Source organism: Echiichthys vipera (assembly GCF_963691815.1).
Source record: "Echiichthys vipera genome assembly, chromosome: 3".
Classification (NCBI taxonomy): domain Eukaryota; kingdom Metazoa; phylum Chordata; class Actinopteri; order Perciformes; family Trachinidae; genus Echiichthys; species Echiichthys vipera.
The window spans coordinates 29126383-29142549 of NC_139828.1; the positions used below are offsets into that span (position 1 = coordinate 29126383).

A 16167-nucleotide genomic window follows, 5' to 3' on the forward strand; every position below is an offset into this window, starting at 1 on the left:
CTTTAGTATCTTTTCAAGTCTCTATCATACACATCCAATGGACTGGCTCACACTGCAGGTTCCCTCTGTGAAAACTGCATTTGGAAAGTCCAGTTTTTCTCACTGTGCACCTGCAACCTAGAATACTGAAACAATTTAAACAACAATTTAAATCCATAACTGCGTCTTATTTGACTTTCAACTGCTCCGGTTTTTAACTGGACGTCTGCAATTTATTATTGTCACTTTTACTTTGTGGTATCGAGTCAGAATGTGGATACAGGTATATTCAGACAGACGGGATGATAAAAAGAAGGTGTATTTTGAACATTAAAGCATGAGAACATGTTCTAGTAGAAACCTGAAGTACAAATATGAACCTGAAAATGAGCAGAATATCCCTTTTAAATACAAATAATTAAGAATATTACTTGCTTACTTACTTACTTCAAATACCTGCAAGTCTCTGAATAGATATCCTTGAGATGCATGTTCCTATTTCTGAACTTAGCGTATCTTCTGCATCTCTGCCCTGCAGAAAAGAAAGCGGATTGCACCATATCCATGTCCGATACAGACTTGTTGGCCTTGATGACAGGAAAGATGAACCCACAGACTGTGAGTATTCAATCCCAGTGTTGTTTGCATGTCGATGATGATTCTGATTCAGGGAAGGGACAAGTTTACCATTGACCTTTTGTCTTCTCAAGTCAAAAGTGTGAAGGAGTGTTTAGATTGTACCTATTGTATCTATGCTCATTTATGTTTTACGTTAGATACACATACGGATACGGACGTAGCCTTCCGTCTGTACTCTGCGTACATTTTGTCCGTATTTCTGCACATATCCTGCAAGCTTGCGGAAACGTACCGATATGGACCGGACATTGCAGTACCACCAGAAATCGTGGGGGCAGCGTCAGGTACTAAACCCCAAAAGGGGCCGTGAATAGCAGAAGCGAGCAAGTCATCGAAGGCGCCGACGGACATCCTGATATACTGAAAGTGACGTTGATTGTCAATTTCTCACATCTGTAAAACCAGTGTCTGGAATTATCCATCCACACTGACTTTAGGATGTATTTAGACCCTGTTTAGACAAAGACAATGTAAAAAGGAAACGCAAAAGTGGCACGTTCTCACTTTTTATTCCGCATTTAGACGAGCGTCTTTGGGGAGACACCTGCGCGCATATGGTGGTGGTGGTATGCAAGTCAGGGGGCTAGGCGTACTGGCACACAACAGCACCCAGAGCTGGTGCATGCGTAGAAACTTCCATCTCCTTCTCTCCCTAACAGCGGAGAAGCAGGACGCCGTACAGTGTGACAGGGATCTGCAGCACGGTCTGCAGCCTCCCACCACCTCGGCTCCACCCAGGACACTTGAATGTCCCACTGAAGGAAACAGTCCCACATGTTTGTTGTTGTTTACCTGAACTCTGCACATGGATGTTATGGAAACACGTACACCACGTGAGCCAGCGTGAGCAGATCAGAGCACACTTTTGTTTTTTTACCAGTTTACACGCAAACACAACGTAGGAGCCTTATTAAGATTTCCAATCTGGAGGGGGGTTTCACTTTTTTGCGTTTTTAAGCCCCCAAACACTGTTGCCGTCGAAACGAAAGGCACATCTGATAAAATATTTTGTCATTTTCACCCGGGAGCGTTGTCGCGCAAACGGGGCCTTAGTGGTCTCAGAGACTACCACCGTGGCATTTTGCCTCCTTCTCAATAGATGCAGGGTCCATATCTCCTCCATCGTCGGCACGTTTGTTGTCATACACTTTTTTAACTAAACTTTATAGGAGTAACTTATGAATCTGAGGGACGCTCTCTAGTGGATATTTTACTCAACGTCCATTCCAACAAAGAGGATGCATAAAAGCATGAGGGCAGTGAAGAACGCTGATAACGTACGTCTCTATTTATGCACGAAATGGGAGCAGAAATGAGCCTTCTTTAACCCCAGTGTCCGCTACCGTCTTTAGCGTGGCTGCCGCACTGATGCCATTGTAGCCGTGCCTTTGTCCACTGGTTGGACAACTCGAGTGTCTCGCTTGTGGCTCATGTGAAGCTCTATGCTCCTCTTTGTTATCCTTGTGCATCGGATATATATTTGCCAGAGCAGCTTGCGTCTCTACAATGTAAAATTCACTAATGAATTTTTAGTATAAAGGCCTGTATGTAACGGACTAAAAATGAATATTGTTCTGTGCATTGGGACTGCTGTAAAGTCAAGTGGGTATCTTCCAAAAGTCGCTGTCTTTTCTTTGTGAAATTCCCTCTTTGTGTTTTCATAAGTCTTGTCTAAAAATCCCCTAAATACAAAACTGATAGAGAAGGGCGATGTGATCTGCAGTCTCATGTCGTCCAGCAGGTCGATGAGAGAGCAGGGAGTTGGCAAAAAGATGCTGGGAACAGAAGGTTTGGATGGGATGAAGCTAGACTCTCCAGGGACTCGCTCATTACAACAGTCTCTTAAAGTCACAACCTCAGTTCCATTACAGCTTTATTTGAACAATATTCTGAGCACGAGTCCAGTTAAAGCCAGACCTATTTACTTCAACTTGTTTTTTCAGAAAGCGAGGACAAAACAATAATATTTTCATCGTTTTCTTATTAATGCCGATAGCCTAGTGGAGCAACAACTGTGTTGTGTAGCTGCATGTCATCCTGACCTTTTCCTGCAATTAATTTCTTGTGCTGTCCAAAGATTCTAAACAGTGGAACACATTTGTTTGCCAGTTGGATGCACTGACAGTAAATTAAGCGGGAACACGGAGTTGCATGATTAATGGTTGATTGTGCCAATTTACCACCCTCAGACTAGAGGCCATAAAGCTGTTGGTGTGCAGGGTGAAAAAATGATACAGGTGTCCTGCAGCTGAAACAGGAGAGAAACCTGAGAATGAATTACAGACATTTCATACCTGACTTTAAATAATATGTGATCTGGGCGTGTGTACAGGGCTCCACACTAACCTTTTTCAATAGGAGCACTCTGGCCCCCTACGCAAAGTTTTAGGGGAGCAACCAGAAATGTTAGGGGCGCACATCGTAAATCAACATGCTAACCAAATATTCACATTTCTAGTAATTTTCACTGTATGCCTTATTAATACTTTGATAACAGATGCAGAAATTACAATGTGCTGTTTCAAATTCACTGTCACATTTTTATTGGGCACTTTTGAAGATGCAACATAGAAGGTAAACCGACAGCCCCCCATGCTGCCATGAAAGTGCACTATTAAAAAATATACCATACATTCAGAATTAGGAATTGGAAATTTGAATTCATTTTTAATTTAATGTTAAGTTTTAACTGTAAAGGAAATATCCAAGGGCATCTTCTCTGATATTCCACAGTGAAAAGTTCTGTAAGTCTGTAAAAAGATACCTGAGGTCATCTAGAATGCACCTGAAGTGAACTTAGTCACTGGAAACAATTTTTAATTAATATTAAATATAATGTCATATTTGAATTTACAGCATATATCCAAAGGCGTTTTATTCAAAAATCCCACAGTGAAAAGCTTTGTGAATATCATGATATTGATCTTATTTCCATATTTAGCCTGTATATGGGCATGTTTGTATAAAACCTTTTTTTTTTTTTTTTCTAAATGAAAACCGGACATGGACACAACAAACACATTTTCGGCACAATGCAATTTGATTATTTCATGTGGTGTGTTCATGTAAAGTTAATACTTCATCTCCTCTCTGCAGGTAAGAGTTTGCAGAGTAAGACAGGATGACAGATGGTTATCTTTCATGCCAGCTCGCTCTCAGCAGTTTTAGTGAATCTACCACTGGTGTCCAAATGAAGCTTCATGAAGCATTAGTTGTATTTGTTGAGTCCACTAGATGGAGCTCTTGGTTCAAAGAAAAGGGCCCAATGAATGGTTATTCAGTGTGTTATCAACCCTTTGTTGAACAGAGAGCTCCATCTAGTGGACTCAGAAAATAAAGAAAATGCTTCATGAATCACTAGAATTTACATGTTTCACGCACATGTTAAATTCAGTCGCACACTCCCAATTTTTGGTCGCAAAATGCCATCATTTGCAGTCTGGAGCCTGGTCTATGTCTCAGCTTATTTCAGCATCAGATGTTCTCCAACATGTTAGTGCTTAAGGATATGGCTGGCAAGATTCTGTATTTTTCTCATTATCAGAAAATCATTGATTTTCTGATTGGCATGAAGTAGCCTTGACCTCAACTTAATGCAGATAAAGCAACTCGACACCCTGTCTCTTGAAACTCACTGCCACGCTACCACAATGGAGGCTGCTTTCATAGAATGACTGTATGAATATAGGTTTTACTGTAAAGCAAGCCATCCCTCTAAGGCTGCCAGTTTTGTTCATGGTCTCCCAACTAATGTGTCAGAGTTTCCTCTATGTACATTTGGTAGCGGCAGCCTGCAGCTGGAAAAGTAAATATCCTCCGCTGCTTGAAATGGCATGAAGTCAATTACACGACTCTGCGAGGGCTTTTAATTTGACATGACAGTGAAGACACAGCGAGGACAGACAGGGAGAGAGATGAGTAAGGTCTGGGGGGGGTTTAGTAAGATCCATTTGCGCATCAGTATATATTTGTGAATTGTTGTTTTCAAGTACATTCACACAGAAATATTACACAGCAACAAAGTCAAATCAAGGTTGATTTTTTCCACTTCTTGCTTCTTACCTTTCACAATGAAAGCTCTGGACACACAATTCATTTAGAGCATTTCACTCAAAGGAAACTCAAGAAAATATCGTACAGTAGTTGAGCTTTTCCTATAGAAAACACAGTATTTGTTTTTAATCATGATTCATGGATAATGGAACTCTTAACATTTGAGCAAGTGCTCTATGTGACAGCAGCAACAAAAGCTGCAGCAGCATTCCACATGTTGTAGATTGGCTCAACTTTACGTTATGTTACTGATGGCAAAAATTACCACGAGTATAGACTGCTTTTGCGTAATGTGACCCAACTGTGATTATAATGATTTTAAAAGGAGTAAAAACTTGACGTTGGCAATGCCAAAACAGTCACCGTCTCTTTAACTTTTGTTTGCAAATACAGAATGTTTCACTGGGGAACTGATTGAATCTTTTATCTTGACAGAGCATCAGCTCTCTGATTGTCACGCTGTGTTTTTCCAACTCTGAATCATTTTGTACAAAAGCAGTGAATCATTCAGCCCGCTAAGGTCGTTCTTTGTACTGGATGGAAGAGTTGTGTGACTTGCACTGTGACATGCTCCAAGAACGTTTCTCCACTGCTTTATCTCCCGTCATAAATTTGGAAAGGTTTTGCGTGATGTTTTTTTAATCAAAAACAAGTTAATAACTTTTCTTCTGAGAAGAGGTCGACAGATATAGGTTTTTGTATGGCCAGTGCCAATGCATATCTTTAGAAATCAGGGCAGCCGATGGCTGATATAGCATGCTGCTTGTTTCTGATAAAATATAACAGTTTAATAATAACAAATGATACAAAAAATGAATAAGGGTTCAGATTTCTCAGCCATTTTAGAAACTATTACAAGGGTAGTATTTTACCATTTTAAAGTAATTTGTTCTATAATTCCATTACAGTATAATATATTTTGAACAAAAAACACAGATGATGGATGCAATTTGGGGAAATATTTAAAGTAGCCTAAGGTACATAATAGTTCATTGTAGTAATAGTCCATGGCTCAAAACATTTTTAGCATCTTCCCTAAACTGTCACGGAGCATGTTTTTTGTTTGTTTGTGACACTGTCACATGGCAGATGGCTATAATCTAAGTAGTTAAAAAAATAAACAATAGTAATAATGATAAGAACACGTTTGTTTACGTATATTACATGCTCTGTGTGCGCATACGTAATCATCTTCACCTGCTCATGTTTTGGCTGATACAGATTATTTGAAATACCAGAAACCGTTCCAGATTAATTGGCTAGTCGATTAATCGGTCTACCTCTACTTCTTAGAACTTAATATTCTAAGAATTTCTACTCTGAGTGTCTAGTGATCATATAATAACCTCCTGCAGTCCAGTCCACAAGCGTTCTTTTCTCTAACTCTGCCCCTCTGTGCCTGTGTGCCATGCACTTTCCTGACATTTCATAAGCTGTTGTTGCCGTTGCCCCACTTTGCCTGGGTCGAGTTAATCTCTCACGGTAACTCATAAGACTAGCAGCATGTAGTTCTCTCTGACACAGACCAAAGCGTACTTCAGATTCCGAATGACGTTTTTCACCCTCTCTCATTCACAGGCGTTTTTCCAGGGCAAGCTGAAGATCACAGGGAACATGGGACTGGCCATGAAGCTTCAGAGCCTGCAGCTGCAGCCAGGCAAAGCCAAGCTGTAGACAAGACGTCGGAGCTGGCTGTAACTACACTTCTGAACACTGAATCAACCACCAAGAATTTAACAGCAAGCAGTCTGGTTCCAGATCAGTGTCCGTAAAGCTTCCCATCACAGGACTGAACCACTTTCCCTACTCACTGAGCGACCAGGGGATTAGTCAGCAGCCTTGCCAATATAACAGGAAAATAAGATAGATGGATATTAATTAATTTTCTAATCATGTCCCTCTCATGATAATAATGTCAGTACACTACAGTAGAGACCGGTGCTCCCTACTTATAGATACTAATTCAGTTATGTACAGTTTTCAATAACTTCCCATAAAAAAAATCTTTCTTTGAGTGTCTGGAAATGTTTTGAGTTGAGCCGATTGATGTCATTTTCCACAATCATGGACACAACAGTCTAAGTGCCTCCTCGTCCCAGACTTGCAGTTTGCTCTAAGGTTTTAAGCCAACAACATAGACGTAGTTTTTCACTGTGGCCGCCCAACGTTTGAACAGTGGGGGGTTGTAATTTTCTGCTGTACTATCACTGTATGGATCCTTAAAAATATTTCTAATGAATAAATTTGCATTTGCTGCAACATCCATTGGGTGGTCTTGACCTGGGTCTGTTTTTCTCAAGCAGTTATTGTATTTAGCACACACACCATTGGATTTATGTTTCAAAATAGCCCCGAAATAACTACAGTAGACTTTAAGGGATAGCTCAGATTTTGTGTCATTGTGTGGGGTGTATGTGATGGTCAGCACACAACCCCAGTTTGGAGAAGCAGACAGAAGGAGGGGTACGAAAACCTAATAAATGCACTGCTGTGGACAGGGGCAGCAGCTGAATGTATTTAAGCTACCTAAAAAAAAAGATCAGTATCGGTTTGAGTGTGCACTATATTCAGAATATTTTCACTGCTTCACCTTGCTGTCAGACAGCCATGTTTAAGTTTGAGCCATTATCTATGTTCTCTTTAAAGCTACCAGACTCATGGTTAGGGTTAAAACAAAACAATTAAAATAAACAATAGAGGCAGTGGTAGACCAGCAACTCTCCTGAGTTCTGTGAGGTAAAATTCCTGTTTTTGTCAACAGAGTCTGGTGGCTTTGAAGAGAGCATAGATAACGGCTTCATTCCTCTGTATAAACTTAAACAGGGCTGTCTGACAGCAAGGTAAAGACGTTAAAATATTCTAAATCTAGCATACATTTAAACCAGTGGCGGCTGCTGGTCTTTCATGTGGGGAAGCTTGTTTTTCCGGCCTACACCATAAATGTGTTTGTTTATTTATATGTAAGTTCTACCCTTTGTTCCTTTTCAAGAAAATTATCTGTGACCTTGTCGTACCAACTAGCCGTCTTTTCCAGGGACTTGACCAGTGTCCTCTCAATGGCAGCAGAGCTAGGCAGTTTAAACGGCCTTGGCCCAGCTGGAGCTGCTGCGCCAGGCTACTGTGAAGTATGACCGCCTGTGAGTGTGAGTGACGGGGGGAGAAGCTCCTCAGCTGCTGCTGCTCGTTGGGGAAAGAAACCGCAAAGTGACAGAACAGAGTCACCAAACACTAGACTAGTCGTTTTTAACAAAGACAAAGTCTTTGGGGATCGGTAAAGTCTCCGGATCAGTTCAGAACAACGGAATGAAAAACTTGGAAAATGCTCCGCTGGATGTTTATTCTTCAAGATCACTGATTTGCTCATTTAGCTGTCAATCAAAAAAGAATTCCACCACAGACAGCTCATCCAATCAACATGCAGAAGCCGAGCGTCCGGGCCAGCCCACTGTCCCATAGACCCCCAGACGCTGAGCGTCCGATGGGCGGGACAAATCCTTTATCCAATGAGCGTCTAGTTTGGCTGCAGTGGAACAACCCGCTCTACGCTTCCCCTTTGAAGTCAGTAGAAGCTGAGCGTCAGATTGTGTAAAGAGCTGTGGGGCTGTGGGGATGGATGAGAAGGAAGTTGCTCTGGTTACCTGTGATAAGGAGCTGATTCTGAACTAAAGATGAAGGCTTATAGCACGTATTTGGTCAATGAAATGTACACACAGCAGTACACATTTCACCATTTTTTATTTATTTTGGTGACATTTTAGGGGAAGCTGAACTTCCCTTGCAGTCTTAGAGCAATTGCCACTGGTTTAAACAGATTTTTTGGGTGTTAAACTACATTTATCTGCTGCCCCCATCCACAGCAGTTCATTTCTTAGGTTTCCATACCTGTCCTCATGCCTGCTCCTCCAAAATGAGGGCGTGCCGACCCCCATCTATGGATAAGTACCTCATACAAGCACACTCAACGAAAATCTGAACTATCCCTTTAACAACAATTTGGCCTAGATATGTAAATAAGGGCTCCTTGACTTTTATGATCAAATGGTGGGAATCAGTGTGAAGGGTAGACATTAAATTCACTTGATTACATCCCTAGCTCCATAAGATAGACAAAAAATGGCAACATAAGGGTCCTGTTGGACTGTATATTCAGTGAGACCCTCCACAATAATGGCCCTCTGTTCAGTCCTGACTGTACTTGGATGTCACTGTTGGCTGGGCCTGCATATGTTCCCCTTTTGAGAGGACCCTGCACTTTCCCAACACTGCAGCGACCTTGTTCCAGACTGCCACGCTGTAGTTTTTCCTTTGTAAACGGAGGAGCATGGCTGAAAGACAAATCTGTTAACTAGCTCTGACCCAAATTCCACTGCAGCTTTGGCTCGACTCTTGCACTTTTACTCCGTATTCACAGTGGTGTTATTTCATTGGTTACTAATGAATGCTTTTGGTGTTGTACTTTTTGTTTTTCTTATGTTACATTTAAATTTGATTAGAAATGTTGGGCTACTTGCAGCAAAGCTTTATTTAAAAGAAGAAGAATAACGTCATTAATGCTGTAATCTTAATCTGAAATGCTCACAAGCTGAAGTAAGAACCTTGTGGTTAAAAGGCTTGAAGAAATTGTCAAATTGCAGATCATTTTGCTTGATAATCCCCCCCCCCAATAAAAATGTGTGTTTAAGGGGGACTCAACCCACTTTACACATGAAGTTCACTGTACTTGTCATGGGGAGTACTACACAGCTGGTTGGACTCTGGCAAAGACAAACAGTAAGTCTGTAGTGCCAATGGGAATTTTAAAGACATGACTGTTTACCAGGAGGGGATCTGTTGTTTTTGGAGCTTACAGCCTGGACCCCATAGCCTTTAAAGATGGATAATGCAGCTCCACTTTGTCCCGCTCTAAAAAAGTGAAGCCAAAATATCCCGGATACAAAATTGTAATTTTGCAACCAGAGTCTACGCTGTAGTGATTGGGTGGTAGAGTCACGTCATCGATGTGACGTCAATGCACAAGTTCTTTGGCTCTCTACGAAGGCGTACGCTCCTTATCTTCCCTGCTTTGCCTGTCTTGTCTTGTCTTGTCTCATACTTTGGGAGCCTCTCTCCACATTGATCTCCAACACTAAAATCATGGGATTGGTCAACTGGTCTCTGAACGCAATTGACAGAATCTTCTCGACAAGAAGCTCGGGCTTGGGGGAACCTGTCTGTCCCGACGGAACGTTCGCATCTGGTTACACGTCGGAGTCGTTGGAGCAGTGGAGGGTTGTGTGCCTGGCCATTCTTTCCGTTGAGGACATCAAAGATATCTACATATTCGGAACCATGATAACAGGCTTCATGCTGATTGGATTAGGCATTGCCCGGGTGTATCAGAAATTTTGGAAGACGGTGACAATCATAATCTAGTCTGCATTTCGGGCCCTGATGGCAGCTGCCCTGGTCAAGGCCGCCGCCAGATCTACTCCTCCTGAGATTGCTGGTGTGTGACGCTCGCCCACTATTTCCACCTCCCTTCCTTCACGGACACCCAGGGATTGTTGGCTCTGTCTGGGACCCGATCAAGGACGTCTCCATGGCAACTTGCTGTGTTATCGCGATGACATCCTGTGAACTTAGACACTGACTGGGAGACTGGACGGGCCGACTCTTCAGGCCTATGATTGCACACGCATCCATTGACACATACATAAATGCATATTAAACACTACCCTCCCTCAGCCCATGCCTTCGCCGCTTTCACGTGCTAGTGCAACAGGCTGGGTCCACATGCAGCCCGCATGCAGCCCTGGAGATGGCTGCGCTGGAGACGGCTTCGGCTGCGCTGCGGCTGGCTGCCTGTCTGCGTTGGAACAACTCCCCCACCTTTTCCCCCCTCACCTGATGCAAACTGTTTAGAGTTTTTGTTGTAAAGTGTGCTCATATGTGCTTATGTGCTGAGGTATTTTCACAATCCCACATTGTACTCCCCACAGGAGCACAATGTGGGGGCTGCCTTTTTTTAATCCTCTCCTCCTCCCCTCCTCCTGTTATCCCCCCATTTCCTACCCTAAATAACATTTTCTTGAATCTTGAATACACCCGCCTGACCAATCGTGAATTTTATAGCATTGAATAACTAATTAAAACCAAACCTACAAAAAAAACGAGGTTTACGTTGTGTTTTTAATTTGGTCCATGTCCCATCGGCTAATATGGAGGGGGCAGGGTTTATGACCTAAAATCAGGGTGCCTCGGTCACAACTGCTTAATGTGTTGTGATACTCGTATATTAAGGCCAAAACTGATCTTCCATGGTGTCTGCTTGCTCTGTTGTCACCCTAACCCTGACCTGATTGAAATGTTTGTCAGTATCTGAGACTTAACACGGCTGCAATTCAACTTGTACACATTTCTGAGAAATGATTATCTGCTGCGAGATGAGTCCAAAACCCATGGGTTTGTTTCGAACGAGCAGAAGATGAACTAGTTTGAAGCAGCGATAACCACCAAAAAACATTTATCGATACAACAAGCAGAAAAACAACAGGATATTCTAGCTTGTAGTATATTAGACAACATATAGACTGCATGCTCTAAATGTTGTGTAATACATGTCACACTTGTGGGATTAGCAGGGTCGGTTTAACAGCGATGACTAATAGGGCAGCAGCTGACAAGCTTTATTGGACACTTTTTACATTACAAACACAGTCTGGGTGGGACTTGAAGCCTTGTTTTGAAATGAAGAGAGCTGCCCTTTAAAAAGCAGCGCTCATTAGAAAAGTTTGTCCAAGTAAAAGATGAAAAGGATTATAGGGTTTATCTTAGTATTACAATAAGGTTGTTATAATATAATGTTTATACAAAAGCAGGCAGGACCTCAGCTGCAAAGAGAGCAGGCAATATCCAAGCTGCAATTGATAGAAACTAAAAAATATGAGCAACACAGCAGGGGCAGCGGTGTGTCTTTGTAATAGCTTACATGATCCCTGCTGTTCTGTGCAGTGTCCTGAAGAATGACATGAAACATAACCTGTTGTGAAATGAATCTGTTGGAGCGGCCATTGCTTTAAGAAAGTTGTCTGAACGTGCTCTACTGAAACAGTGGAAACTTCTTAAAAACACGTTGCAGTGACCAGAGCCCCTCTGAGGGGAACAGCCTGCCAAGAAATATGATGAGTAATAACCAGAGCATGGCTCAAGGTTTTTTTTTTAACTCATAGGCTACGAACCTTTGTGTGTCTTTCTCTCTCACCCTGAAAACAGCAGCTCAGTAGGCATGTGATCAGTAAGCAAGACTCTCAAAACCCCATCACTCACAACTGCAAGGGACCTCGTACCCTCCACCCCAGTACAAGCATTCATCACTGTCTTCACTCTTGTCTGCACTCAGTGCAGTTCCAGCAGAAACAGCTTTAAACAGGAGATTTATATTCCCGAAAACACTAGAGTTCTCTTTGAGAAGCTTCACTGCATCAGCTCAGCACTGAGTGAGTCCAGATGCACTTGATAAAAACCTTTATTTAGTTTCAGGTCAAATCAAAGTAAATGTCAGACTCACTGGTGAAGGAGCCGATTGTGCTAATGTCCCTGAAGTGATGTAGGTGGATGGTTTGTGTTTGTACACTGTGTGACATTGAAGGCAACATTTGCATCCCTGGCTCTGATGGAGAGAGCATTCAGGGGTTATACATAGGGTTATTGTAGCAATACACTAAAAGCATTCTTTTTTTTTTGTTTAACACTTTTAGCAGTTGTATCCTAGAAACATAAGAACTGACAGTTAAATACCGGCTGCTTTCTAGGAAATTATTAAACAAAATACAAGGGAATTTGAGGGCAATTAAGTACTCCATAAAGTAAAGTGTTACCATTTTTTCTACATCAATTCTAAATTGGTTTTGGGGATACATTTAGCTGCTTTTACCTACAGAATCAGTTAAGAATCAGAATCAGCTGTGTAAACCTCCTGACAAACACAAAGGTTATAATGACCTAAATGTCAAGCTTTTACATGTAGTACCTACAAAACACCTGCAAAAAATATACTGATCTTCACAGATTGTACATGCTGTTTTCATGGAAATTAAAGGAAGACAAGAAAAATCATTTTTTTTCCAACATTAAAGCATGTAAACATGTTCTAGTGGAAATCCAAAATACAAGTATAAACATACAAATGAGCAGAATATGGGACATTTAAGGTACAGCCAGCAGTTTATTAAAATAGTTTTGAAAGACTTGACTACTGGCCCATCTACCAGCTCCTCTCATAGTAAAGTCCATTCAAGTTGATTACTAAATGCAATACAAAAGGGAGAAAACCACTGATGCTTAGTTATAGAGACCAAAACAAGGATGTAAACATTTTTACTTCTGCTAAAAGTAAAGTTGGGGGGGTCACGTGATGGCGGTGAGCTAAGCAGACGCTTGTGCCAGAGCTCCATGCCACTCAGTGCCAACTTTATCATTATCCTGACAACAACCGGTAATTTTTCTTATGAACATGACAGGCGATGTCCTTGATAAACTTTTGGCCACAGTCTTTCAACAAAATTGGAAGAACCAGAGTAAACAAAGACAAAAAAGACGTCCCGACTGAGCCCGGTGGCAAGAAAAGATGGCGTCCAGGCCGAATTTGAAGCCACAGATGGGCTTGACCCTGCCCTTGCTAAAGCTCTGAGCATAATGACCCACAACATTATACAAGTTATTGATGATGAACTCAGCCCTCCAACAAAGACCATCTACAAGAATGCCAAGGAGATCCAGGCCGCTAGCAGAGGCTAAATGAAGCGGAGACTAGGCTATTAGCCTTTAAAAACTCCACCGTGACACAAGAGCCGAGGATAAAGTCTGGACATGGCCAAGAACTATAGCCGGCACCTAAAACTTCGAGTCATCGGCCTGCCAGAGGACACGGAGACTGGGCAGCCGGTGGATTTTTATGAATCATGGTTAGATCACCACAAAAAGTCGGCCGCATAAAGCTGGAGAGAGCCCACCGCACCCTCGCACCAAAGCCGGACTCGAACAGGAGCCCCAGGTCACTGCTGCTCTGATTTCACGTGTTCAGAGACAAACGGAGGGTTATGGAAACAGCGCACCGGATGAGCCAGGACGGTAGCTTAATCTACAATGGAGCCGGGGCCTCTTTTTACAGCGATTTCTCCTCAACAGTGATAAAGAGACACAAGGCACAGGATGCGGTAAAACAGCGACTGCAAGAATGAGGGATGCCATATGCTATGCTGTTCCCGGCTACTCTACAGGTGACACACAGGAGCTCCAAAAAGAGGTTTTTACGCCGGAGGAGGTACACGTTTTCATTGATACCTGGAGCACGGACCTTCGATAGTCTGGTTGGGGACGCTATATTAAGTCCTGTCAGTCAAAATGCATTACTGTTTTTTACAGAGCCTTAAACTCTTATTCTCCTCATACCTCACAAGCCACCAAGTAAGCTTGTGAGAGGGATCTTGGCAGATGATTGCGGGAAGTCTGGTCTCAGGCCATGAAAATCTGTGTGTAATCGCACCAAATCCATACAGTTCAGAATTGTACATCGCAGACATATAACACCTGTTGTCAAGAACAAAATGGACTCTGCTTTTTAGTTCTCTGCTTGGCTGGAAATGCAATTCTGAGACTGGTGATTACTTTCACCGCCTATGGTCATGTGTGAAGTTGTAAATGTAATGCAAATGTACTGGTCTAGTATTGTAAATGAACTGAGTGTGTGCCTATGCCTTTGTGCCAGATACTTGGTCTCCCGGATGATCAGATCCCTGACAGTAAACAAAGGAGACTTTTCAATATACTAACTAGAAAGAAAATTCTACTCGTCCCCCTCAGGGTGAACTCGCACAACATCGTCATGGAATACATTCCTAGTGAATACATCACATGTATGCTTCACACCAAAATGGATGCTTTCTATAGGGTCTGGAACCCTTACTTGCAGCATATTGGGCCCACGCTGTCATCCTCCTTGCTTCATGGATTTCCCCAATCATCCTAGCCTGTTTTTCTTAACTTTGTTTCTTAGTGCTCACTTCTAGCACCTTCTAGCCTTGTTGTGTTTGTATGCTCTGTATTGATTGTCATCTGGATCCTGCCGCGTCTTGCTGCGGGAAATTGATAGGGAAGGGGTTGGTCAGAAAATGTGCCAACTGTCATTTATTATTTCAATAACATTTCTCTATTTACTGTACCCACATTCTGATTTTTTTCTCTCCTTTTTTCTTTCATGTCTGAGCAGTTCTGTGTGTCTTGTTTTTTGAAAAATACAATAAAAATATTTTTTTTTTAATTAAAAAAGTAAAGCTGGTACAGAAGCCCTGCAAGGCAAGGTGAAACTTTTTTGGGGGGCATTGTTGGCCCAAACTTAAGTTTATCTCCTGCGTAGGAGAGCATGATCACTACTGCGCAGACTCTGGTAGCAAAGTTACAATTTGGCCTTGTGGCAGTTTGAAGAACTGCAGGTTTTGGTACTTCTGTGGTGGCTTCATTTTTCTTCACCGTAGGTTGCTGCTTGGTTCAGCAGGAAGTCACTGCTCCTGCCCAAGAAATAGCAGCATAACCCCCCCACCCCCCATAAGAAACTAACTTGCACTTACTTTTCAGTTTTAGTTAGTTATAACATGTTAATAACTGAGCTTTAGCGGTTTTGGTGTTACATTTGGACAGAGCCAGGCTAGCTGTTTCCCCATTCCCAGTCGAGCTGTCTCTTGACAGTAGCTTCATATTCACTGTACAGACAAAAGATGCTTTGATCCTCTTTTCTATCCCTCTCATAATGGTAGCACACTTGTATATATGGTGCAGACATCAAAAAGCCAAATGAACTCAATTTCGGCCATGTACTTAGAACATTTTACGCTTTGTAGGGCAACATGGATGTACTTTGTTTTAAGCTGTTTTATTCTACTGCCTTCTGCACGAAAAACAAAATTAACTGAGGTAATGGAGATGAGAAATATGGCTTTAATGATTGATCACACACAGATTGATTAAATAGTTTTAATCATGAGCGGAAGGTAAGAAATGAGGTTTGAAATTAATAAAATAAAACAACTAGTTGAAGCATATTTTGACTACCAATGGTGATGAATCCTTGCAGAACTCTACAGCATGTAAATGGTAATGGCAGCAGATGTTCACACACTGTGTCTAACGGGCGGTGGGCTTGTTGTAGAAAAGGCAGAATCCAGAAACACGTGGGACATTAGATCATATCCTGTCGCCCCTTTTTGGCAAGCTACATTTCCACCTCAGATTTATTACTGGGATACTCATCTCTTCCCCACATGAAAGTTATCTCAGAAGATGTCAACAGATAGAGGCACTGTTTTTTTTCATCTTGGTAACATCTTTTATCAATAATTTCCTTTGTGTCCAATGGAAAACAAAAATGTGTCGTTTTATCCAAGATTTATACGCACCTATTTGAGGCCTCCTATCCTCAAGTCTATGATCATAATCTTACTTCAATCACGTTGGATTGGAAAG

The 16167-nt window shown here is 42.0% G+C and overlaps 1 protein-coding gene across 1 annotated transcript in view; it reads left to right on the forward strand.

The window, feature by feature from the left end:
- The window catches only part of scp2b (sterol carrier protein 2b), an 11905-nt gene extending 4969 nt beyond the window's left edge, over window positions 1-6936 (forward strand). Inside the window, exons 4-5 of the mRNA XM_083911319.1 lie at window positions 518-597; window positions 6250-6936. Of these exons, the coding sequence (XP_083767445.1) occupies window positions 518-597; window positions 6250-6345 (176 nt within the window). The 3' untranslated portion in view covers window positions 6346-6936. The remainder of the gene's footprint in view (window positions 1-517; window positions 598-6249) is intronic.
- Window positions 6937-16167: the final 9231 nt, after the last annotated feature.